At 49.5% G+C, this 24,540-nt stretch overlaps 1 protein-coding gene across 2 annotated transcripts in view; it reads right to left on the bottom strand.

Moving 5' to 3' along the window:
* Positions 1–23,253, bottom strand: part of lmna (lamin A) — an 81,021-nt gene extending 57,768 nt beyond the window's left edge. For both annotated transcript variants that reach the window (XM_072250519.1, XM_072250520.1), the window contains exons 1-2: positions 23,166–23,253; positions 20,816–21,173 (exon numbers count right to left, since the gene is read on the bottom strand). In XM_072250519.1, coding sequence (XP_072106620.1) covers positions 20,816–21,162 — 347 coding nt within the window. In that variant the 5' untranslated portion in view covers positions 21,163–21,173; positions 23,166–23,253. The remainder of the gene's footprint in view (positions 1–20,815; positions 21,174–23,165) is intronic.
* Between the last annotated feature and the right edge of the window lie 1,287 nt (positions 23,254–24,540).

Raw genomic sequence — 24,540 nt, 5'->3', positions numbered from 1 at the left:
TCAGTGTGGTGGAATCACAGACATGGAATGGCTGCGGATACAGAAAACATTCCTGAAATCTACAGGGCATGGAGCCTCTGGACCCAACTGCTCTGGAACATGGACATGCTCACTCTATTCCCCAAATGGGACAATCCACTATTGTCTTTCCTCCCCAACATGGCTGACACTCTGCCTGGTCCTCCCCCCACACCTTCAACATACCCCATCCCTCACCAACATGGCAGTGACTCTGCCCACAACCATATCATACCTCATCCCTCACCAACATGGTGGACACTCTGCCCAGCCCTCCCCAACATGGCTGACACTCTGCCTGGTCCTCCCCCCACACCTTCAACATACCCCATCCCTCACCAACATGCCTAGAATTCTGCCCCCCCCCCGCAACTACTCATCAATATTGCTAATGTTTGCGCCTCATCGTGCCTCAAACATGGGGCATCCAATTGTCACTCCCTACCCTTGGTCATCCCCCCCCCCCCCATTCCTCCCAACTCCCCCACTGCCACTCCTCCAGAGCGCTGTTCCATCCTCAAATTACACGGTACAGAAAACACTCACTGGGTGTGGATAAGATGGATCCAGACAATGCCATGGGATAGTGGGATTCCTGGGAGCCAAGTCAGGCAAGAGAAGGGAGAGGGGCCATGGGAATGGGGGTAAAGAGTGGAGTGGTGAGTGGAAGTTAGAGAAATCGATGTTGATGTCATCAAGTTGAAAACTACCCAGGCAATCCAAGGTATTGTTCCAGTGCAGGCAGCCATGGACAGACAAGTCATTGTGGGGATTGGAATCTGCTGTTACAAAGGTCACAATGAAGCTGTCCCTGGGTCTGCGGGGGTCCCTCTGATGCAGGGGCTGCCACAGTGGCAGCACCGGATGCAGATGGCCCAACAGGGTCACCTCAACCTGGAAGGACTGTTTGCAGCCCAGGTATAGCACTTTACACGGCGACACACCGACATGGCCGTCCACGGCCTCCTCTGCTGTTATGATGAGGCCCGATGTGTCTCCAGCTGGAGACACAACGTCTGGTTCTGTCCACACAGATGCATTAACATCGATTTCTCCAACTTCTGGTAACCACTGTCTGTTTCCCCTCACAACCTGCCCTTTATCCACACCCTTCACTCAGTTCCTCAGCTCCTTTCCTTCGCTCCATGGTCTACTGTTCTCTCCCATCTGATTCCTCCTTATTCAGTCTTTTACCTCTTCCATCCATCACCCCTCAGCTTCTCACATCATTCTCTCATCCACCCACCTACTCCTTACCTGCCAGCTTGTACTCTTACCCCTCCCGGTAATCTGCCTTCTGCCCCCTTCCTTTCTAGTCCTGGAGGGTCTTGCCCATTTGCTTTCCTCCATGGATGCTGCCTGATCCATTGTGTCCTCCCAGCATGTTATGATCCTGGTAAATCTTCTCTGCACTTTCCCAGCTTAATAATACCCATCCTATAATAACTACTCCTTATAAACAACTCTTTATAATGCCCCAACTTCTACACTCAGTGCCCTGGCTGATGAAGTTCAGCCTACCAAACACTTTGTTCACTGTGGGGCCCACAGAAAGCAGTCCACTTTAAAAATAACATTTTCACCCAGCGCAGGCCCCAGGATCCCACTCTTGTAAAGATGATATCTGGAAATCTAGCCAAAACAAGCCCATAAACTGTGCAGCTGCCTTGTAATGTTCCTTACTGGAGGCTGCGAGGGCCACTGTTGCCATGGACAACGAGCATGGCCGGGGCCAGGAGAGGCCTGGGGAGGAGTGTAGCAGTGAAATCCTATCCGGGGATCCTGCAGGAGGGGGCAATTAGAAAGGTGACTGAATCCCAGTGTCTTTGCCAGCCAGGTTTATTATTCGTGCGTACCAAGGCAGTGAAAATCACATCCTACATACCATTCATACCCAGCAGGCCATGCACGGTGCACTGAGGGAGAACAAGGTAAAACAACAGCAATGCAGGGTGAAGTGTAATGGCTGCACAGAATGTGCAGTGCCGGCATGTAGCAAGGTGCAAGATCACGCCGAGGCAAGATTGAGAGGTCATAGTCCTTCATAACATACTAGAGGGTTGTTCAATAGTCTGTTAATAGTGGATAGAAGCTGTCCTTCAGCCAGGTGGTATGTGCTTTCAGCCTTTTCTATCTTCTGCCCGATGGGAGGGGGAGAAGAGAGAATATCATTTTAAACTTTAATTTTAATGATGCCAGACATCCCACCCTGCAAAAACTCATTTCAGGGAGGTAGCAACATCAATTTGCGGGAGGCTCCTGGAACTTCTGGGAGAGGTGGGATGTCTGTGATACAGGCCCTTCTGGCCCAACAAGCCTGCACCTTCCGATTACACGCCTGTAGCCAATTAACCCACTAACCCGTAGGTCTTTGCGATGTCGGAGGAAACAGGAGCACCCGGAGGAAACCCATACAGTCACAGGGAGAATGTCTAAATGCCTTACAGACAGCGATAGGAAACGAACTCGGGTCACTGCCACCGTAATTGCGCTACGCAAACGTGCCACCCCACGTCCAGGGTGGTGATGTTGGGTGGTTTCCCCGAGGCAGAGGGAAGCGTAGACGGAGGCCAGGCCGACTCCCATGATGTGCTGCGCTGGCCCACAACTCTCTCTGCAGTTTCCGACAATCACAGGCAGAGCAGTTGCTGTATACCGGACCACAATGGACCAAACATGAGCACCCAGGGGAACGCACTGTGGTCGCAGAGAGAACGTGCGAACCACACACACGTGCGAGAGAGAGAGTCTCCCCGTAACTGCGTGGTTCCATCCCCCAACCAAGTGCTGCACAAGCACAACGACAAGCGGGTTGGGTTGGTTAGGTTAATCAGCCCCCCAGGATGTGGGTGAGGGGTAGGAATATGGAGAGAATGAGCAGAGGGTGAGAGATTGCCAGCACCGACTCAGCAGGCTGAATGGCCTACGTGGTAGCAGACAGGATTATTTAGCACAAGGATGACCACGGGATCCGGGACGGCTGCCACCTCCAAATACGCAGACTGCAGATCCACCCCCCTCTCCGGCTGGAGAATTTCACCCTCGCGCCATGCTAGTGTAACGCTTTACGGGGCCGAGTGATTTGGGTTCAGTTCCCACGGCTGTCTACACGGAGTCTACGCACTCTGCCACGCACGCGGCATTCCTACCAGTGCTCCGGTTTATTCACGTTCCAATGACAGTCGGGTTGAGGACGCGCTATGTTAGAGTCAGAAGAGTGGCCCAGCACAACCCTCGGACAGGGTCAGCCACTGGCACTAAACACTTCACTGCTTACTTCAATGAACACACGGCAAAGAAAGCCAATTTTCCAATTGTTAAATCTTTTGCTTTATTCTGAGGCTGTGCCCTCAGATCCGAAACTCTCCCACAAATGAGGAAGCAGCAGTGAGTGGAGCTCTTTCAGCGAGCTAGCACAGGCTGGAAGGGGGGAATGGACTCCTGTATTACAAGGAGGCCAGCAACCCACCCTGGCTACAGACAGTCTCTTCTGTTCGTCGGGAGAACAAACCTGCTAAGCCGTCCAAGAAAGATGGAATGTTGGCAGCTTGATTTTGTTTTGAACTTGTCGAGCTCATTTTGGATTGAGCAGACTGAAAAAGATCAGAAGCAGGGGCGGCAATAGAGGCAGCAGGCAGGGGCCTGCGCCAGTGCAACAGCAGCCACAACTAAACTACAAACAGATCCTCCCTCTGCTTGCCCCAGAAGGAAGGTCTTTTCATTCAGGCTCCACGTAGATCTGTAGATCAGCAGCAGCCAAGGGCAGGGGACGGGGGAAAGCGTGGTCCATTGGGATGGAGGGTAGTGTGGGTGGGTAGGCCACTGCACAGGAACATTGTAACAGGAAGGAGGTTGTACACAGTTGTCAGCAATGCCTGCCTTCACCCCCATGATCAGGGGGCTCACGTGTGGAGCCACAACCCCTCGGGATAGAGGGGGAGGAAAGCAGGGACAGGCATGTCAGACTGTTCTGAGGGAATACGAGTCTAAGAGTACAGTTTACTCCTTAGAGATGACAGTTTCAAGTTCCTGGTGTCAACAGCTTTGAAGATCTTTCCTGGGTGCAACATATTGATGCACTTTTATGGGAAGGATGTAACAGAGAAATGGCAGTCATTTAAAGGTGAAATTTTGAGGGTACAGGATCTTTATGCTCCTGTTAGGTTGAAAGGAAAGGTTAAAAGTTTGAGAGCCATGGCTTTCAAGGGATATTGAAAACTTGGTTCGGAAAAAGAGAGGGACCTACAATAAATATTGGCAGCTTACAGTTAATGAGGTGCTCGAGGAATATAAAGAATGTAAAAAGAATCTTAAGAAAGAAATTAGAAAAGCTAAGAGATATGAGGCTGCTTTGGCAAGTAAGGTGAAAATAAATCCAAAGGGTTTCTACAGCTATATTAATAGCAAAAAGATGGTGAGGGCTAAAATTAGTCCCTTGGAAAATCAGAGTGGACAGCTATGTGCGGAACCAAACGAGATGGGGGAGATTTTAAACAATTTCTTTTCTTCGGTATTCACTAAGGAGAAGGATATTGAATTGTGTAAGGTGAAGGAAACAAGGGTAGTTATGGAAAGTGTGACAATTAAAGAAGAGGAAGTACTGGCACTTTTAAGGAATATAAAAGTGGATAAGTCTCCGTGTCTGGACAGGATATTCCCGAGGACCTTGAGGGAAGTTAGTGTGGAAATAGCAGGGGCTCTGACAGCAATATTTCAAATGTCATTAGAAACGGGGATGGTGCCGGAGGATTGGCCTATTACTCATGTTGTTCCATTGTTTAAAAAGGGTCCTAAGAGTAAACCTAGCAATTACTGGCCTGTGAGTTTGACATCAGTGGTGGGTAAATTGATGGAAAATATTCTTAGAGATGGTATATATAATTATCTGGACAGGGTCTGATTAGGAACAGTCAACATGGATTTGTGTATGGAAGGTCATGTTTGACAAATCTTATTGAATTTTTTTGATGAGGTTACTAGGAAAATTGACAAGGGTAAAGCAGTGGATGTTGTCTATATGAACCTTAGTAAGGCCTTTGACAAGGTTCCACACGGAAGGTTAGTTAGGAAGGTTCAATCGTTAGGCATTAATATCGAAGTAGTAAAATGGATTCAGCAGTGGCTGGATGGGAGACGCGAGAGAGTAGTGGTGGATAACTGTGTGTCAGATTGGAGGCCGGTGACTAGTGGTGTGCCTCAGGGATCTGTACTGGGTCCAATGTTGTTTGTCATATATATTAATGATCTGGATGATGGGGTTGTAAATTGGATTAGTAAGTATGCAGATGATACTAAGATAGGTGGAGTTGTGGATAATGAAGTAGGTTTTCAAAGCTTGCAGAGAGATTTAGACCACTTAGAAGAGTGGGCTGAAAGATGGCAGATGGAGTTTAATGCTGATAAATGTGAGGTGCTACATTTTGGTAGGACTAATCAAAATAGGACATTCCTGGTAAATGGTAGGGCATTGAAGAATGCAGTAGAACAGAGGGATCTAGGAATAATGGTGCATAGTTCCCTGAAGGTGGAATCTCATGTGGATGGGACGGTGAAGAAAGCTTTTGGTATGCTGGCCTTTATAAATCAGAGCATTGAGTATAGGAGTTGGGATGTAATGTTGAAATTGTATAAGGCATTGGTGAGGCCAAATTTGGAGTATTGTGCACAGTTCTGGTCACCGAATTATAGGAAAGATGTCAATAAAATTGAGAGAGTACAGAGGAGATTTACTAAAATGTTGCCTGGGTTTCATCTCCCAAGTTACAGGGAAAGGTTGAACAAGTTTGGTCTTTATTCTTTGGAGTGTAGAAGGTTGAGGGGGGATTTGATAGAGGTGTTTAAAATTATGAGGGGGATGGATAGAGTTGATGTGGATAGGATTTTTCCATTGAGTGGGGGAGATTCAAGTAAGAGGACATAAGTTGAGAGTTAAAGGGCAAAAGTTTAGGGGTAACATGAGGGGGAACTTCTTTACTCAGAGAATGGTAGCTGTGTGGAACGAGCTTCCAGCAGAAGTGGTTGAGGCAGGTTTGATGTTGTTGTTTAAAGTTAAATTGGACAGCTATATGGACAGGAAAGGAATGGAGGGTTATGGGCTGAGTGCAGGTTGGTGGGACTAGGTGAGAGTAAGAGTTCGGCACGGACTAGAAGGGTTGAGATGGCCTGTTTCCGTGCTGTAATTGTTATATGGTTATAGTTGCAAAGAAGGTGCAACAGCAGCTCAACTTCATTTAGAGTTTGTCAAAGACTACAAAATTCTACAGGTGTACCATGGAGAGCATTTTAACTGGTCGCATCACTGTCTGGTACAGAGGGGCCACTGCACAGGATCGGAAAAAGCTGCAGAAAGTGGTAAACTCAGCCAGCTCCATCGAGGAAATCGAAAGACAATGCCTCAGGAAGGTGGCACCACGAGCAACCCTCATTACCCAGGACACGTCCTCCCCTCACTACCACCATCAACAATTTACAGGAGCCTGAAGACACTCAGTGTTTGAGGATCAGCTTCTGCTCCACCACCAGATTTAGAAATGGTCTACGAATACCTCACCACTTCGCTCTCTTGCTGCTCTCAATATTTTTATTATTTGTACTTTACAGCAATTTTATGCATTGCACTGCACTGTTGCTACACACAAAAACACCCAAGGGTAGATTTGATGGGCCGAATGACTAATTACTCTCCTTTGCCTTGGGGTCTTGATGGCAGAGACAATTAAACCCCATTCTGGCAGGAGCAGCTTGGATGGTGTAGAAGGGCTGAAGGGCCTGTTTGAGGCCTGAAGATTGTTTGGGCAGAAGTGTTGATGGGGAGTACTGGATTTTTATTCCCAGGATTACCTTGCCCCATCTGGGAGAGGAACCCACACCATGCAGGAAGGCATTCCGGCAACAGAAAAGTCAAACGAATAACACGGGCACCCTGCTGTGAAACTTCCTAACCAACTGCACCAAACCACAACCACAGGAATGAGCTGGTGCAGAGTCCGAGCTGCTTGCACTTGGTGATCAAACCTTCCCTCACAGTCAAGTCTCTCTAACCATGTCCCCCCCCCACCCCACCCCATTTCAGGACAACTCACCCAGGCCATTCCCATCCTCCCTCATGGTTACAGATGTCCAGTCAAATCCCCCCAGTCTCCTTCTGCAGTGAGGTCAGACCTCTCCTGTGAGAGAGTCAGAACCATTCGGCTCATGGAGTGAGTCCATACCAACCCATTGATACATCCTGTTTTTATTCACCAGCATCCCTACCAGCACTGCACAGATTCCAACCCTCACCAACACTTGGGCCAGTTAACCTTCTGGGGGGAGGTCTTGGTGCTGAGCTCACTCTGCGCTCAGTTAATGAGCCTCTCGTCTGCCTTTCCAACCCCTCAGTGACCAGTCCTATGGCTTTTGAGAGTTACCCTGTTCTGTAACTTGACCCCAGTTGGCAGGATTCTTACTGTGGAGGACCAGGGGGATTTATTCACATTGATAGATCCTTCGTAGTTCCCACGCGAGTCGATCGAGTGGTTAAGGCAGTGCATGGTGGCCATTATTCAGTGGAACTGAGTTTGAGCGCCTCAATCTACAAAACCCTGGTTATACCTCACTTGGAATATTGGGCTCATTTCTGGTCTCCTCATTTTAGGAAAGAGAGAAGCTGAAGAGGGGACAGTGGAGATTCACCAGGACACTGGCTGAATTAGAGAGCATGATTCATGTGGATAGGCTGAGCGAGCTAGGGCTGTTTTCTTTGGAGCAAAGGAGGACAAGAAGTGACTTGACTTGATAGAGGGGTACAAGATGCATAGAGTGACAGCCAGTGGACCCCCCCCTCCCCAAACAGGTACAAATCACTAATACCACAGGGCACAATTTTAAGGTGAATGGAGGAAAGTATGGGTGGAATGTCAGAGGTAGGTTCTTCGCACAGAGAGTAATGGATGTATGGACACCTCACCAGCATGGTGGTAGATGCAGTATACAAGGGCATTTAGGAGACTTAGATGGGCGTGTGGTTGGTAGGAAAATGGAGGGAAAGGTTAGATTGATCTTGGAGTGGTTTAAAGGGCCGACACGACATTGTGGGCTGAAGGGCCTGTACTGTGCTGTGGTGCTCCATGTTCCTCATGATGCACGTGACTGTTCCTTGCTGCATTAAACCTCATTTGCCACTTCTCTAGCCAGCTGACCAAACTGTGCACATCTTTCTGCTCTCTGAAGTTCCCCTCAGCACTTCATACACCAGCTTCAAACTTCTATCACAGTCCTACACAAGTCTAGATTGTTAGACTACTCTAAGATACAAAAGGATCACAGCCCAGCACAGAAATCAACTATCTACTCTTCCTGGTGCCTCAGGAAAGCAGCCAGCAATCAAAGACCCTTCCCACCCCAGACGTTACATGACAGATACAGATATGACACAAGCTTCCATTCTCCCTGCTTCCTCCTCCCATCAGGCAGAGGTACGAAGAGCCTGAAAGCTCACTTCCCCAGGCTCGGGGGCAGCTTCTATTCCACTGTTATCACACCCTTCCATGACCCTCTAAACATGGACCTCACCGTCGACCTTGCTGTGACCCTTGCAGTGTATTGTCTATCTGCACTTTCTCCGTAACTAACACTATCACAGAATCAAGAGTGTACCAACTTGGCCACTCAACCGTGCAAAAGACAAACTGTGCAAATACAAAATGAAGAGTAATAATAACTAAGCAACAAGCAGAGAAAACAAGACCAAGAGTCCTTAATAACGCAAACACGAGGAATTCTGCAGATGCTGGAATTTCAAACAACACACATCAAAGTTGCTGGTGAACGCAGCAGGCCAGGCAGCATCTCAAGGAAGAGGTACAGTCGACATTTCGGGCCGAGACCCTTCATCAGGACTAACTGAAGGAAGAGTGAGTAAGGGACTTGAAAGTTGGAGGGGGAGGGGGAGATCCAAAATGATAGGAGAGGACAGGAGGGGGAGGGATGGAGCCAAGAGCTGGACAGGTGATTGGCAAAAGGGATACGAGAGGATCATGGGACAGGAGGCCCAGGGACATTCAGCTCTTGGCTCTGTCCCTCCCCCTCCTGTCTTCTCCTATCATTTCAGATCTCCTCCCCCTCCCCCTCCCACTTCCAAATCTCTTACTAGCTCTTCTTTCAGTTAGTCCTGACGAAGGGTCTCGGCCCGAAACGTCGACTGTACCTCTTCCTACAGATGCTGCCTGGCCTGCTGTGTTCACCAGCAACTTTGATGTGTGTTGCTCGAAGAGTCCTTAGGTTGTGGGAACATTTCAGTGATGGGCAAGTGAAGTTAACCCTTATTTTGTTCAGAGCCTGATGGTTGAGGGTTATAACCGATTGAACCTGCTGGTGTGGTGTGTTTAAAAAAAACAACAAAAGAAGTCCCTGCTGTCCCAACGTCCGCTCTGCCCAATCACACCCATGTGACCAACTGTATACCTCAGGAATGTCGCAGGAAACCAGAGCACCCTTAGGAAAGCCACGTGGTCACGTGGAGATTGTAGATCCTCCTTCTAGACAGCAGTGCAGACGAAGCCGGGGTGCTGGCACAGCAAGTGTTGTGCTAACCACTATGGTACTATTGCTGTAGCTCAGTGAAAGTGATAATAAACCAGTTTTACAAACACTTCCCAGAAATAATTGCTCAGCAGCCTTCAAATTTTGCTCCCTGCCACTCAAGACAAATTGCATCTTGTCAGCTCCAGTCTTTTACTTTTGTTTCTGGAGTTTTTTTCCCTCCACATTGATTATTTCAGTTTTTATGCATAGCTTTCACAAATTCTATTTACTTTTTCCTGTATCTCAGGGTAGTGCTGTATGTGGTGACATAGACATAATACATTTACTGTCTTGAGGCACAAGAGATTCTGCGGACTCTGAAATTTGGAGAAACACACACATGAAATGCTGGAGGAGCTCTGGTCAGGCGGAACGGAGAGAAATGAGCCCCCTGAAGGGTCTCGGCCCAAAACACTGACCGCCCATTTCCCTCCCTGGATGCTGTCCGTCTGCCTGCCATCTCTTGGGCGAGAAGCCTCCTTGAACGTCCTAGCACAGAGCTGAAGGGCACATTACAGCAATAATTCAACTCTTATTGGACTCTTGAAACACAACCTGCATCTGCACAGTTACTGATGAGCACAAAACTTACTTGAAACCAGAACTTCTATCTCTAATGCTGGGGCAAAGGCCAAGAACATATCTGGGAATCAAAGTCCAATTGCTGAATTTCTGCTTTTCACTGCTGCCAAGCTGGCTAACTTGCCTCCTGGACCTTTACTTACACACTGACATTTGACAGCACCTTTAAACCCCCACTTCCCCTCCACCCCACAAGCCATGAAGGCCCCTTCAGGGGTAAAAATTTGATGCTGCCTGTATTAGAAGTTCTGCTGGACGGAGGGTGGGACTAACTTGGGTTACATTCCGAGTGGGGGAACCTTGGAGAAGATCATGAGGCAGAGTAGACAGCTGGTGTCATTTACCCCCGGGGTCCAAATGTCTAACACTGAAGGGTTAAGCATTAAAGTAAGAGGGGGTAAAAAGTTTAAAAGACATACAGGGCACTTTTTTTTTAAAATAAAAGATATAAATACAGAGAGTGGTGGGTGCCTGAAATGCACTACCAAGGATGGTGGTGGGAGGCAGATATAATAGTCTGTCAAACACCTCTTCGTTAGGGTCAGGAACGTGGGAGGCTCCACAGCTGCCTGGAAGCAGCGAGACAAGGTGGCCAATAGTCAGAAAGGGATACAAGCTCCCAAACCAGAGAAACAAACTTCTCGGGCTTCCACCTGGGCACAGGTATCGATTATGACCGAGGTTTCATAACAAACTCTGCTATCTTCATCAGGCTGAAAGCCCCACAAGAGTTTATTTGTCACACATGCTGGGAAAGCACCAGATCCTTTTTCCTAGACCAGACATTCCACAGACGCTGGAAATCCAGAATAACACAACGTGCTGGTGGAACTCAGCAGGTCAGGCAGCATCTATGCAGAGGAATAAACAGTCAATGTGTCAGGATTGGAACAGAAGGGGGAAAACAGCAAGGAGTACAAGCTGGCAGGAGAGAGGGAAGGTGTGTGGGTGGGGGACGAATGGAGAAGCTGGGAGGGGATAGTTGTTAGATCCTAAGGGCAGGGGACCCTGATGGAACTAACAACAACAGCAGCAGGGATAGATCTGGATGATTCAATCTGGGAAAGTGCAGGAAGACATTCACAGGAGCGCCATTGGCACTGAAAGTTGCAGTAATGGGGAAAGCGACTGAACTGGAGCAAGAGAGTTGGTGTGCAAAGCATCAAGCAGCCGAGAAAGGGCGAACGAGGGGCAGTTCTGTATTAGGGTGAAGACTCAAGTTTAGAATTAATTAAGGAACAAAAAAAATGCTGGAGGAACTCAACAGGCCAGGCAGCATCTACAGAAAACAGTTAACATTTTGGACCAAGAACCTTCATCAGGACTGGAAAAATAGATGAGAAGTTAGATCAAGAAGATGGAAGATCAGGAATCTTCTTCCTCTCCTCCCACCCACCTTTGTGGTCCAACTTCTCATCTTTTTCCTCAGTCCTGATGAAAGGTCTCAACGTGAAGTGTTGACTGTGCTTCCCCCAACCCCCATGGATGCTGCCTGCTCTGCCGAGTTACTCCAGCATTGTGTGAGTGTTGCTTGGATTTCCAGCATCCATCTAAGAATGGATCAAAGCCATTTGGCGCATGGCAGCATAACGCGCTACAGCACCAGCTGTAAGATCCTGGTTCAATTCCTGCTGTCACCTGTACGGTATTTGTTCATTCCCCAAATGACAGCACAGGTTCCCCCCACACCCCCCCCCACCCCCAGGTGCTCCTTTTTCCTCACACTTTACAAAGACGTACAGGTTAGCGTCAGTAACATGTGGGCACACTATGTTGATGCTGGAAACAGTGACAAGCCTACGAGTGTGACTCTATCAAATCCCTTGATGAAAGTCAACATATCCCACAGTAACTAAATCTTATTATAATGAACTAATTGTGTATAATGAAAGTTCAAAGTTAAAAGTAAATTATCAAATACAGCCCTGAGATTCACTTTCTAGTGGGCATACCCAATAAATCTGTAATAAAATAATAACCATAACAGAATCAATGAAATGCTTCTCCAGCTTGGATGTCCAGTGTGCAAAAGACAACAAGCTGCAAACAAAAAAAGATACACTAGCAATAAATGAAGAGCTCGAGATGAGTCAGATGCAAAATGATGCCAGTGAAGCACAGCGAAGTTCTGCAGGCAACGTACAACTTCATTTTAAATCTTGAATGCAATTCTTCTTTGCTGGCTCTGACCAATCCACCCTTGTCCAAGAGAAAACCCCTCCCAACAGAAACCACAAACTTCATTTGAAAGTTAGTGTGGCATTTGCTGTTTTCGTCCCAAAGCACCATCCTGATGTCTGGACCAGAGACTCCAACTTCCCCTAGGAACCTCACACATCTTGCACCGGGACCAGGGGATTAGTAACTCCCGTCCATTTTTAGATCCTCAGACGTCTTCCTCTGCTGAGATTGCAGCATTGGCTTACGAGGACTGACGCACCGCACTCATTTAGTACCTTACTCATCCAAAAGTAATTTCCTTGCTGCTTTGCACCCACCCAACCTCTCCTCTCACAACTCCTTTCTGTTCTCATGCCTGCAGTCTATCTCTGTTGTCATGGTTACAGTTATACAGCAGAGAAAGGCCATTTGGCCCAGCCTGCTCATGCCAGCCACATGCCCATCCACACCAATTTTCCTGCATTTGGCCCATCTCTCTATAACTGCAAGGCATAGGAGCAGAATTAGGCTATTCGGCCCATCGAGTCTGCTCCATCATTTCATCATGGCTGACTGATTATCCCTCTCAATCTTATTCTCCTGCCTTCTCCTTTGACAGTCAAGAACTCTGCTTTAGATATACCCAATGGCTTGCCCTCCACAGCTGCCTATGGTAATGAATTTCACAGATTCACCACCTTCAGGCTAAAAAAAAAAATTCCTCCTCATCTCTGTTCTAAATGGATGCTCCTCAGTTCTGAGGCTGTGTCCTCTGGTCCTAGACTCTCCCACTGTAGGAAACATCTATGACCTGGCACTCAAACACGAGGCCTGGTTGCTTAAATCACGATATTTGGAAAGGTCTTCTATTTACTTTCTTTCTAAGTTCATGTTCAAGTATTTATTTTAAAACAACTTTAGCATCTGCCTCCGGTACTCTGTGTACCAGGCACCCTGAGGGAAAAGTGATTTGTGGGAATGTTATGTTATGGGCTGCCCCCCTTCCCTCTGGGCTGCTGGTCACTGACACAAATGACGCACTTGCGTGTTCGGGGCAGCGTGGTGGTGCAGTGGTTAGTGTTATGCTCTGGCAGCAGCAGTGACCCAGGTTCAATTCCCGCTGCTGCCTGTACTGAGTCTGCAGCCGCCCCTCTGACCACGGGGGCTTCCTCTGGCAGCTCTGTTTCCTCCAGCAGCCCCTGTTTCCTCCCACATGGGTTGGCAGGTTATTGGAAATGTGGGTGTAACTGGGCAGGGTCTGTAAACTAGGTACGTTCTTCAATTCTGTCCTGTCAAACCAATGCCCTCTCGTAGACTCTTCAACACCACAGCCTCAAATTTTAGAAGCCTTCCAAGGTCACCCACCTACACTCAGCCAGTCCAGACTCCCCTTACAACTGTAGCCCTCCATCCCAAACAACATCCTGGCAAATCTCTCCGCCAGTCTGCAGAAGAACAAATTGGTGGGAATCATGGGGGGGGGGGGGGGGGGGAATAAACACTCATCACTCTGAGAGCAAGGGAGGAGGGAGGTGGAGGGGTTGAAGGTAGGCAGATGCACCACACACACACCTACCTCTGTACAACTGGGTGTGGAACGACCACAAACATTATCAGCAGACAGATTTCTAACTCAGATGTCAGAGACCTTTAATAAAATAATCCTGGCCCAAAGCAGCCAGAAGCAGCACAAGGGGTCCTGACACTCGCAAAAGTGTCAATTTATCTCTTGAGAGACAGAGAGAGAGTGAAGTAACTGCAAAGTAGGGAAAGTTAATGGACAACCGTTCACAGTCAAAACCCATTCAAGCAACCCCTCCCCCCCCCCCCGCTAGTGTGGTCACCCTTAGGCAAGGCAGGCTGGGACATAGCAGGAGACATTACATTCCTGCCACTCCCCAAGCAGTTTAGACGATCTCCTTGTGACTACCTAGGCTTCTTCCGGCTGCTCCGGTTCCCACCCTCATTCCCGAGGTGTCCGTGTTAGTAGGCTAATTGGGCACGTGGGCATAATTGGGCCAGACGAGCCTCTGCTACTGTGCTGGATCTCCAAATCGACTAAAAATAAAGCTGGAGCCAAGCCAGTCCAGAGGAGGTAGCGAGGGTGCCTCCTAGCCCCTACCCCGACCTCGAGCGCAGTCTGGGTGGAGTGTACACGCCTGCCCTGTGACTATGCGGGGTTACCCAGGGGCTCTGGTCCCCCCTCACATCCCAGTGACGATGGGTTACATCAGCCGCTGTAAACAGTCTCCCTAGTGTGAGCAGCTGACGTTGGGAAATGGGGGAAGAAAATGAGGGGTAGTTGGTCAGTATGCACTCGGTGAGCCAAGGGGCCTGTATTCTGTATGGAGACTGGGTCCATACGATTCCCCCATGTCAACTGTCACAGACTTGGAGGGAGGGGGAAATGGCAATGGGGGTGGTGGGACACATTCAATACAGATAGCCAGAGTTCAGGCATGCACAACAAATCTGTGGGAAGCTATTTTTAGAAACATGTTCCATTAATAACATCGCCAAGCAGCATACTCTCCCAGACTTTTCTCCCAGAACTGTCACAGAACACAGACCGGGAACAGGCACTTCAGCCTGCAACGTTGTGCTGAACTAATTAAATTAGTAACCAACTGCGCGGCACCATTGCTGAGTGATCTAAGAGGCTCCCTTTCACTCCTGCTGTTATCAAGGGAACCCAACCTAGAAATCTCCTCATTGTGGACAGGAGACCCTCTCTTCCCTAGCTATATCTTGGGATAGGGAAGTGGGTACATTTACTGCTGGGTCTTGGGAGTTAACCCTCACAAAACAAAACCCTGGTAGCCAGAAGGAGGTATTTATGGTGCCTCCAAGTGCCACAAAACATTGAGGTGGTCCTTTCCCAACCGGGCCATGCCCTGGCCCAGCTCAGTGAGCAGCACGTACAAACCACAGTTTTCCAGTAGCTCCACATGCAACCAAAATGCTTTGGCTGGGATGATGAAGATAGATCAGAGAGCTGCTGTCAAGGCCAATAATTATTACCCCCTTCCCTCCAGGGCGGTCCAATGGGGACCGGTGGTGCTCATAAAGAGGTGTGGCCCCGCTGGGGGCGGACAGGAAGCCGGGGGGCCCCGCCGGGGGCCAGTGTCCAAGTTGAGAGTTTGAGTATTCAAGTAAGCCAATCAGTGTTGACCAACAAGTTCACAGTTGCGTCAATAAGGCCCTCTCCCTTGTATTAATTATTACCCCAAATATTGGCTGGAGTTTTGATTTTTGCAGTCGAGAGCTGAGGTCGGACAGCATACTCCCCTTGCTGACATTCAAGAAGATTAAATATTGTCCCCTTCCTCTATAAGAGACCCCCCCCCCCCCAATAAGAACTCCCCAGAATCTGTGTGAGTCTGCATACAGGGCAGTTTAATTCTGAGTGTCTTCTGCCGCATTTACATAGTTGGCTGGGGACGTGAATGAAGAAATTGTTCAGAGACAGGGCGAGGCGAGGGCGTTATACAAGTCAACAGGGTTTGAACTTACATTACTGGCCCACAGTAGGGAGAATAGAAAAGCAACTCCAATTGAAAACAGCTCCTCCTACAACCGATATCACTGACAGCCAGCCGAGATCCTGAACAAATGAGAGGCCTTGTTTTGTTTTAAAATTTGAAAAGATTATCAGTTGCTGAATATGTGACGAGCTATGTTCAGGATAAATTCAAGGTCCCCACCCAGTGAAAATAACACACCCAGCTATTATACCGAGTTAATGCATATAATGCTTTCTTATTACAGGATATTCAGCCCATGCTAATTTAATCGGAGTCAGGTTAATAATCAATGACATGTCGGGAAATTTGTTTTATGGTAGCAATACAGTGCAATAGATGACAAATATAAATATATAAAACAAAGTCAGATAGCTGATGGATTTATTATTCATTCAGTAATCCAGTGGCAAAGGGGAGGAAGCTGATCCTGAAACTCTTCAGGCCCCCTGAACCTTCTCTGTGAAGGTAATATTGAGAGGAGGGCATGTCCTGGGTGGTGGGGGGCCTTAATGAAAATCTTAAATCAGTCTCATTTCAACAATTCTCATTTTCTTGTAGTTTGTTTACTTACACACACACACACACACACACAATTTACGGCAGCTAATTAATCTACCAGCCCCATACCTCACTGGGGTGTGGAGGGAACTGGAGCAGCCGGGGAAACCAGCAGGGAATACTGGGAAGCATCACACACAGGGTCTGGAGATCAGGATCAAACCCTCGAGCTGAGAGCTAATGGTTCTACCCTCTGTGCTACTTGCAGACAGCCCTTCAGAAGTGGTTTGAGGGCTGGAGAATGCTTACATACAAGGAATTGTGGGATTGGCAGGAGGACTACCCAAGAGTTTCAACCCAAAACATCAACTGTACTCTTCCTCCCGCCCCCCCAAAGATGCTACCTGGTCTGCTGAGTTCCTCCAGCATTTCGTGCGTTGCCCAGGTTTATAGTGGCTGCAGATTTTCTCTTGTTTGCGGTTGGTTTATTTTGTCACTTATGACAAGGTACCAACAAGTCACATCCATACAGGCAAACATTTTAAAATTTAGCTTTACTTGTCACATGTACATCAAAATACAGAGTGAAATGCATGACTTGCATCGAATGAGTGAGCGTTGTGATGGTCAGCTCAAATGCCGCCACACTTCTGGCACGAATGTAGCTTGACCACAACTCACCAACCCTGAAAGCAGCTCTTTGGAATGTGGGAAGATACCCACACGGCCATGGGGAGAACATACAAACTCCTTACAGACAGCGGTGGGAATCCAGCACCAAGCTTTCACTAGATCAGTTCATCAAGGTCAGACAAAAGGGAAAGTAGAGCCGATGTTGAGCTACAGTTAAAGTGCAGTGCGGGCAAACAAGGTGGAAGGGACACAGTTAAGTAATTGGGAGAGCAAGAGCCCATCTCATTTTACTAGGGGACTGTTCAACCACCATGTAACAGTGTCCTTCTGAACCATCAGAATGAGGGCTCTGGGCAACTGCTTTCTCCTGAAAACCCTGGGAGAATGGGCAACCAGAGACTCATTAACAAGAGGCATTTCCAAGAATGGGACCAGGGCGTGAACTCTGAAGCCCAAGTTCCACCCTAGGGCAGGAGTGTGGGGGGGGGGGGGAATGGAGGAGGCAACACCACTGTCACAGGAAACCCCAGTACTTTAGAAGAGGAATGAGGTTTCACTGTCCAAGTTATCAGGAAAGGTTGACTAGTTTAGGTTACAGCTTTATTCCCTAGAACAGAGGGGAGATTGATCGGGGGTACACTAAATTATGTGGGGTATAGATCGGGCAAATGCAAGGGGAAGATTGATCGTTAAATTATGTGGGGTATAGATAGGGCAAACGCAAGCTGTTGCCCCCACTGAGGTTGCGCAAGACTACTAGAGGTCTGGGTTAAAGGTGAAAGGTGAAATGTTTAAGGGGAACACGAGGGGGGTTTTCTCTTGGAGGGAGGTGAGGGGGTGAAGTGAGCTGCTAGGCCAAGTGGTGGATGTGGGATGGACCAATATTTAAGAGAAGTTTGGATAGGTGCGTGGATGGGAGGGGTATGGAGGGCTGTGGTCCAGGTTGATGGGAGCAGGAAGATTAACAGTTCTGAATGGACCACGGGCTACTCTTTAGGAAAACAGTGAACTAGGCTCTTCATCCCACCATGTTCCTGCCGACCCCATCTGTACCAGTCCCATTCCCAGTGCTTGAATGAATCGCTTTGCAGCGCAGGCTACAAGATTCAGCTGGAATCCCAAGGAGTTTATACCTTCTCCCCGTGACTGTGGGAATTTCCCCAGGAGCTCAGCTGCTCCCACAGTTCAAACACACACAGGTTGCAGTTAGCGGTGGAAGAAGTGTGGTGACACTTGCCCAGCACAATCCTCAGCAAGTTGTTTGATATCCTTTGCTGCACGTGACAAATGCAGCTAACCTTTAACCATTCAAGTACTCATCCAGATAACACTACAATGTGTTGAGAATCTGCCTCCACCACTCCTTCAGGCAGTGTGCTCATGATTCAAAGGACACTCACTGGGAAACAAAATCCTCCTCAGACTCCCTCCAACTGCACACCAACTAGATTTAAACACCCTGCCAAAGGGACAAGAAAAAAAAAGTTTCCTTCTAACTATACCCACACTATTCCAAAAACTTTCTCCTCATGTACCATATCAGCTGCAGAGAGAGGGTACACATCCAGCCTCTCCCTCCATCCTGGAGAATCTCCTCCACACTCTCTCCAGTGCAGTCACCTCCTTCCTATAGTGTGGTGACCAGAAATGCACACAGTCTCTATGCCAATGACAATATGGTAGAAAAAGCCAGCTGCTTCCCTTCCTCATGCTGCCTTGGTTTCAGAGTCAGACGTGCTTGGGAGCCACCCTACAGAGGCTGCGGGACATCCCTGATCTGTCCTCCTTTGGACCCCGTCTCAACTCCCTGAACACGAGCTTCAAAATAAACACCCTCCCCCATACACACACCTGAGACAGACTGGCTTTAAGAAAAAACACTTGTAATCAGTCCAATCATCTCCTGAATAACAGACAAAAAGCTGGAAGAACTCAGGTCAGGCAGCATCTGTGGAAAGGAATAGACAGTCAACATTTCAGGCCGGGGTGCTTCACGATGAGAGATCTTAGCCCAAGATGTTGACTGTTTATTACCCTCATGACCTGCTGAGTTCCTCCAGCATGTGGTGTTACTGTATTTCCAGTATCTGCAGAATCTCATGTTCCAAATAACTTGTGTCCTGGAATAGATTTTGACAACGTTCATGGACAGTGGCATGGGTGTTTTCTTCTCAGTTTAAATCTGTCAAATGGACAGAACAAAGCACCAATTGACACTTTCCTCACTCCTCAGATTATCACACCACTTGGTGAAGTTTTGCCTGCTAGTCATTCAATGTTTCAGGACCACACCCAGGCCTGAGCCACAGCAAGCAGGGTGCCACATAGGATTAAACAACGGTTCCTAAACTGGTTATTGGTAGGGGTCCGTGGCATGAAAAGGGTTGGAACTAGAGTATTTGGCCCATTGAGTCTCCTGTCTGATTTATTCTCCCCCCAACCCCATTCACCTGCCTTCTCTTTAAGATTTTATGCATCAACTAATCAAGAAGCCACCAGCCACTTTAAATATACCCAATGACAGCCTCCACAGCTGCCAGTGGCAATGAATTCCATGAGTCACAACCCTCTGGCCAAAGACACTCCTCCTCGTCAGTTCTAAAGGGATATCCTTGTATTGAGGCCGTGTCCTCTGGCCCTAGACTCTCCCGCTATAGGAAACATCCTCTCCACATCCACTGTCTAGGCATTTCAATAGGTTTCAACTAAGAACCCCCCCCAAATCCATTCTTCTAAACCCCAATGAGTACATGCCCAGAGCCATCAAGTGCTCCTCGTACCCTAACCCTTTCATTCCCCGGATCAATCTCAGGTACCATCCACAAAACCAGCACATCCTTTCTTAGGTCAGGGGCCCAGAACTGCTCATGATACGTGAAGTGCAGTCTGACCAGTGCCATAAAGCCTCAGCATTACATCCCTTTTATTTCTAGTCTTCTCAAAATGAATGCTAACATTGTGTTAGCCTCAGTGTGAAACTACAACCACTGATGACGTGTGGAGGGATGGGAGGGGAGCTCCATGGAAGGGTCACAGTAGACACATGACACACAAAGAGCCTGCAGAGGTTGTACAAGCTAGTGTGTTACTCTCAGGGCTGTTTTCATTATCACACTGAAAACAAAGATTTGCAGAAAGATCATAAAATATTTTAAGATTAAAGTTTAAGTGGGGCAGCACGATAACGCAGTGTGACATCATTATCGTGCCAGTGGCTCAGGTTCAGATCCTGCCAGTGTGAAGAGTTTGTACCTATGGCATGGTTTTCATTCATCTTCCTACTGTCTCCCCCCGTAACATTCGACACCCTTACTAATCAAGAACCTATCAATCTGTTTTAACTACACCAAATGGTGACCTCCAACTTCATCTGTGGCAATGTATTCCACAGATTTGCCACCTTCTGGGGGAAGAAATTCCTCATCTCTGTTCTAAAGGGACACCCTTGTATTCTGAGGCTGTGTCCTCTAATCCTGGGCTCTCCCTCTACAAGACACATCTCCTCCACATCCACTGTCTAGTCCTTTTATATTCAATAGTTTCAACGAGATCACCCCCCATTTTCCTAAACTCCAGCAAGGACAGTCCCAGAGCCACCAAATGCACCTCACACATTAACCCTTTCATTCTCAAACTTCCGCTGGACCATCGGCCAAACCAGCACATCCTTCCTTAGATAAGGGGCTCAAAACTGTGACAATACTCCAAGCGCAGTCTAAATGGCACCTTACAAAGCCCCAGCATCAAATCCTTCTACACCGCGATATGAACGCCAACATCACACTCCACTTCCTGCAAGTCAGACGGTGGGAGAAGATGGCCAGAAGAGCACCTACCGGTTCTTGAGGTCACCGTACTCCTCGCGGAGTTTGCCCAGCTCTAGTTGCAGCCGAGCCTTCTCCTTGGCCACATTGTCGAGTGTCTTCCGGGCGTCAGCAAGCTCAGTCTCATACATGGCTTTGATGTTGGTCACCTCGCGGCTAACGGTCGTCTCGGACTCAGTGATGTGGAGTCGCAGGCCAGCATTCTCCAGCTCCAGCGAGCGCACCTTGTCGATGTAGACAGCCAGCCGGTCATTCAGGTTCTGCAGGTCTTCCTTCTCCTGGAGCCGGCTGATCTTGGTGGGGCTCAGTGGGGTGGAGGCATTCGAGCGGGTGGCCCGCTTCTGACTTGGGGTCTGCATCGTGGCACCAGCTGGTGGGCGAGGAGCAGGGTGTAAAGACACACATCAAATACAAGGTGACCCAATACCAACCTCCCTAGTAATCAATGCAAATCAGCCAAAGGATGCCCCTCAAACCTGCACCCAATCATTCTAGTCATCAGGCAGCCCTTCTATTATACCCCAGAAGCAGCTGGTGTTGGGGTAAAATACTGGGGCCCAGATCACCAGGGAGGTTCTGCCATCAACCCCCAAGACTTGCCATGGAGGCAGCCCAGATGAGAGGTCCTGGCCCAAAATGTCAACTGTTCATTCCTCTCCATAGATGCTGCCTGACCTGCTGAGTTCCTCCAGCATTTTGTGTGTGTGTTGCTCCGGATTTCCAGCATCTGCAGAATTTTATGTTTATGAAAGGTTTGGGGGGGGGGTGAGAAAAGTTTTACAGAGAGCTGGCAACTAGAGTGGAAGAAAAGAGCTTCAATAGGTAATCCACATACACCCCCCCACCCCCACACGCAGCTTGGGTGAAGGGTCCCAGAAACATTAACCCTTTATCTTCCTGTCACAGACACTGCCTGACCTGCTGGTTCCTAGCCACAGCAGCGTAGTGGCTGGCACAGCACTTTACAGTGCCAGGGGCCCTGGTTCAATTCCTGCCGCTGTCTGGACTTTCTCCCTGTGACCGTGTGGTGTTTCCTTCAGCTGCTCCAGTTCCCTCCCACAGTCCAAAAGGTCAGTAGGTGAATTGGTCACGAGTGTAATTGGGCTTGTAGCATCGTAAGGGTCAGTAATTATGCTGTAAATATCTAAAGAATAAGATTCCCTGGCCATTCCCTCCCTAGTGAGTAGAAAGTGAAAGCAGGAGGGGGAGCTGGCATGGACAGGGAAATCATGCCTTAGCTGAGAAATCATGCGTACGCGGAATGGGGATCAAATTACATTTTAAGGAAATGAGGGCTAACGAAGGGGAGAGAAGGCTGCTCAAGGCATGAGACTCTGTAGAACACAGACAGGCACACACAAAATGCTGGAGCAGGTCAGTCAGCATCTGTGGAGGAAAATGAAGAGGCAACATTTCAGTCAGAGGCTCCCAAGTTCCTCCAGCATTTCACGTGAGGCACGGGTTAACTTGGGAAGCACAGTGCATCAGGAGGGGTGGGTGTGGGTGAAGGTGAGGTTGGGGTCCATGTCCATTCATCCATGGCCAAGTTGCAGGGGGAACTGGGGCATACCCCACAGGCAGGGAGCAGCGGCACTGACAGACCAGAGCGGAGCCCTGAGAAAGACACAGGCACTGGAAGCTTGCCAGCTAATTCTAATACAGGACAGGGTGGAGCCCTCAGCTAGAGTTTAAGCAGGGCCATTCAGTAGCTCCACTTCAAACAGCCATTCATAAACCTCACTCCCTCCCTCCCTCAGGATCTACTCCCCCTGTAGTCTATACATCATCCTCCACATCAGTGACAACCCACCCCATACTGTATCCCCACAACTCCTGTGTCCATTCACACCCCAATCCGTGTCCCAGTAAGCCCGGAGATATCCAGCCCCAGTATACACACTATCTCCAAACCTCCCCTAACTGCAGACTGCTACACTGACTCCCCCTGTTAACCAGTCTCTTGCCCCAGTAACCCCACTACATACCACAGTCCCTCTGTCTTACTGACCTGACCCGCCCCAAACCTGGGCTCAGCATGTCAGCACTCCCAAGCGTGCGGGACCCCCGGTTGCTCTCCACTGACATACAACTCAGTGACCCCACTGACACGCAATCCCTGCAGCCCCAGTGAACCCCAATACCCCCTTGCTCTCACCCACTGTACCCCAAGCATCTCGACACTTCAGCCGCCGCACCACCGCCGCCATCCCCAACCTCTCCAGTTCGGGCACCCACGCACCCCACCTGGGTCACGCCCAGACCTGGGCACTGATGCCTCTCCCCGGGAACCCAGCTACTCTAACTCACTGCAGCGCCCGAGAGTACTGGGAACCGTGCAAAGGCCGGCGGCAGGAGGCCTCACCTGGGACGTGTTGCAAGCAGCAACTGTCGACGTGTGACGGTGACGACTCGACTCCGATCCCGGCGGCGGTACCGGCTACTGCCTACTCCGGCAGATTTAAATGAGCAGGCGAGGGGCGGGGCTGGCGGAGGCAGAGGCAGTCGGATTGGCAGTTCCCGACTGACCGACGTTAAGCGCAGCCAATCGGCGACAGGGAATGACGGGGCGGAGACAGACGGGAGTCGAAACGAAACTCAAGATACGTCGTGGTCAAGGTCACGAGAGAGAGAGAGAGAGGGAGGGGAAAGGGACGGGAGGGAGGAGGGAAGGGAGGGGGCAGGGCAGGGGAGGGGAAGGGGATAAAGAGGAAAGGAGGGGGCGTAGGGGTAAGGAAGGAGGGGTTGGGAGCGGGGGTAAGGAGGGGGGAATGTGGTGGAGGAGGAGGAGGGGGCGAAGGGGTAAGCGGGGAGGTGGGTGAAGGTGTAGGGGTCGGGGGTAATGAGGGAGGAGGAGGGGGCAAAGGAGTAAGGAGGGCGGGAGGGGGAAGGGAGTAAGTGGTAAGGGGATGGCGGTAGGGGGTAAGGAGGGAGGGGGAAGGGGTAAAGGGTAGAGGGTAAGAAGGAAGAAGTAGTGGGGTGGGGGGTAAGGAGGCAGGGGTGGGGTATGAAGGGAAGGAGAGGGTAGGGGTGGGGAAAAGAGGGAGGGGAAAGGGGTATGGGGCAAGGAGGGAGGGAGGGGAAGGGGTGGGAGGAAGAAGGAGGGAGGGGAAGGGGGTACGGGGTTAGGAGGGAGGGAGGGGAAGGGGTGGGAGGAAGAAGGAGGGAGGGGAAGGGGGTACAGGGTAAGGAGGGAGGAGAAGGGGTGGGAGGAAGAAGGAGGGAGGGGAAGGGGGTATGGGGTAAGGAGGGAGAGGAAGGGGGTAGGAGGAAGAAGGGAGGGGGAAGGGGTAGGCGGTGAGGGGGTAGAGGGTAAGAATGAATGGGGTAGCAGGGTATGGGGTAAGGAGGGAGGGAGGGTGGGGGTAAGAACGGAAGGAAGGGGTAGGGGCAAGGAGGGAGGGGGGTAGGTGAAAGGATGGGGAAAGGGGTAAGGGGTAAGGAGGGAGGGAGGGAGGAGGTAGAGTGAAAGGAGGGAGGGGAGGGGGTAGGGTGAAAGGAGGGAGGTTAAGGGTGTAGGGGTTAGGGAGGGGGAATGGGTTAGGGAGGGGGAAGAGGGTAGGAGATAAGGAGAGGGTAGGGTATAAGGAGGGAGGGAGTGGGAATGGGATGGGGAGAGTGTATTTAGTGTATTTAGGAGAGAGAGAGGGTAGGTGGTAAGGAAGGAGGGGTAGGAGGGAACAGAAGTCAGGGTCACATGGACTGTACAGAGAATTCACAGTCACAGAGACCGTACACAG

Source organism: Mobula birostris, unplaced genomic scaffold (assembly GCF_030028105.1).
Source record: "Mobula birostris isolate sMobBir1 unplaced genomic scaffold, sMobBir1.hap1 scaffold_388, whole genome shotgun sequence".
NCBI lineage: Eukaryota > Metazoa > Chordata > Chondrichthyes > Myliobatiformes > Myliobatidae > Mobula > Mobula birostris.
The sequence above is the reverse complement of the archived record's forward strand: the minus strand, read 5'-3'. Positions and strand labels throughout refer to the sequence as shown.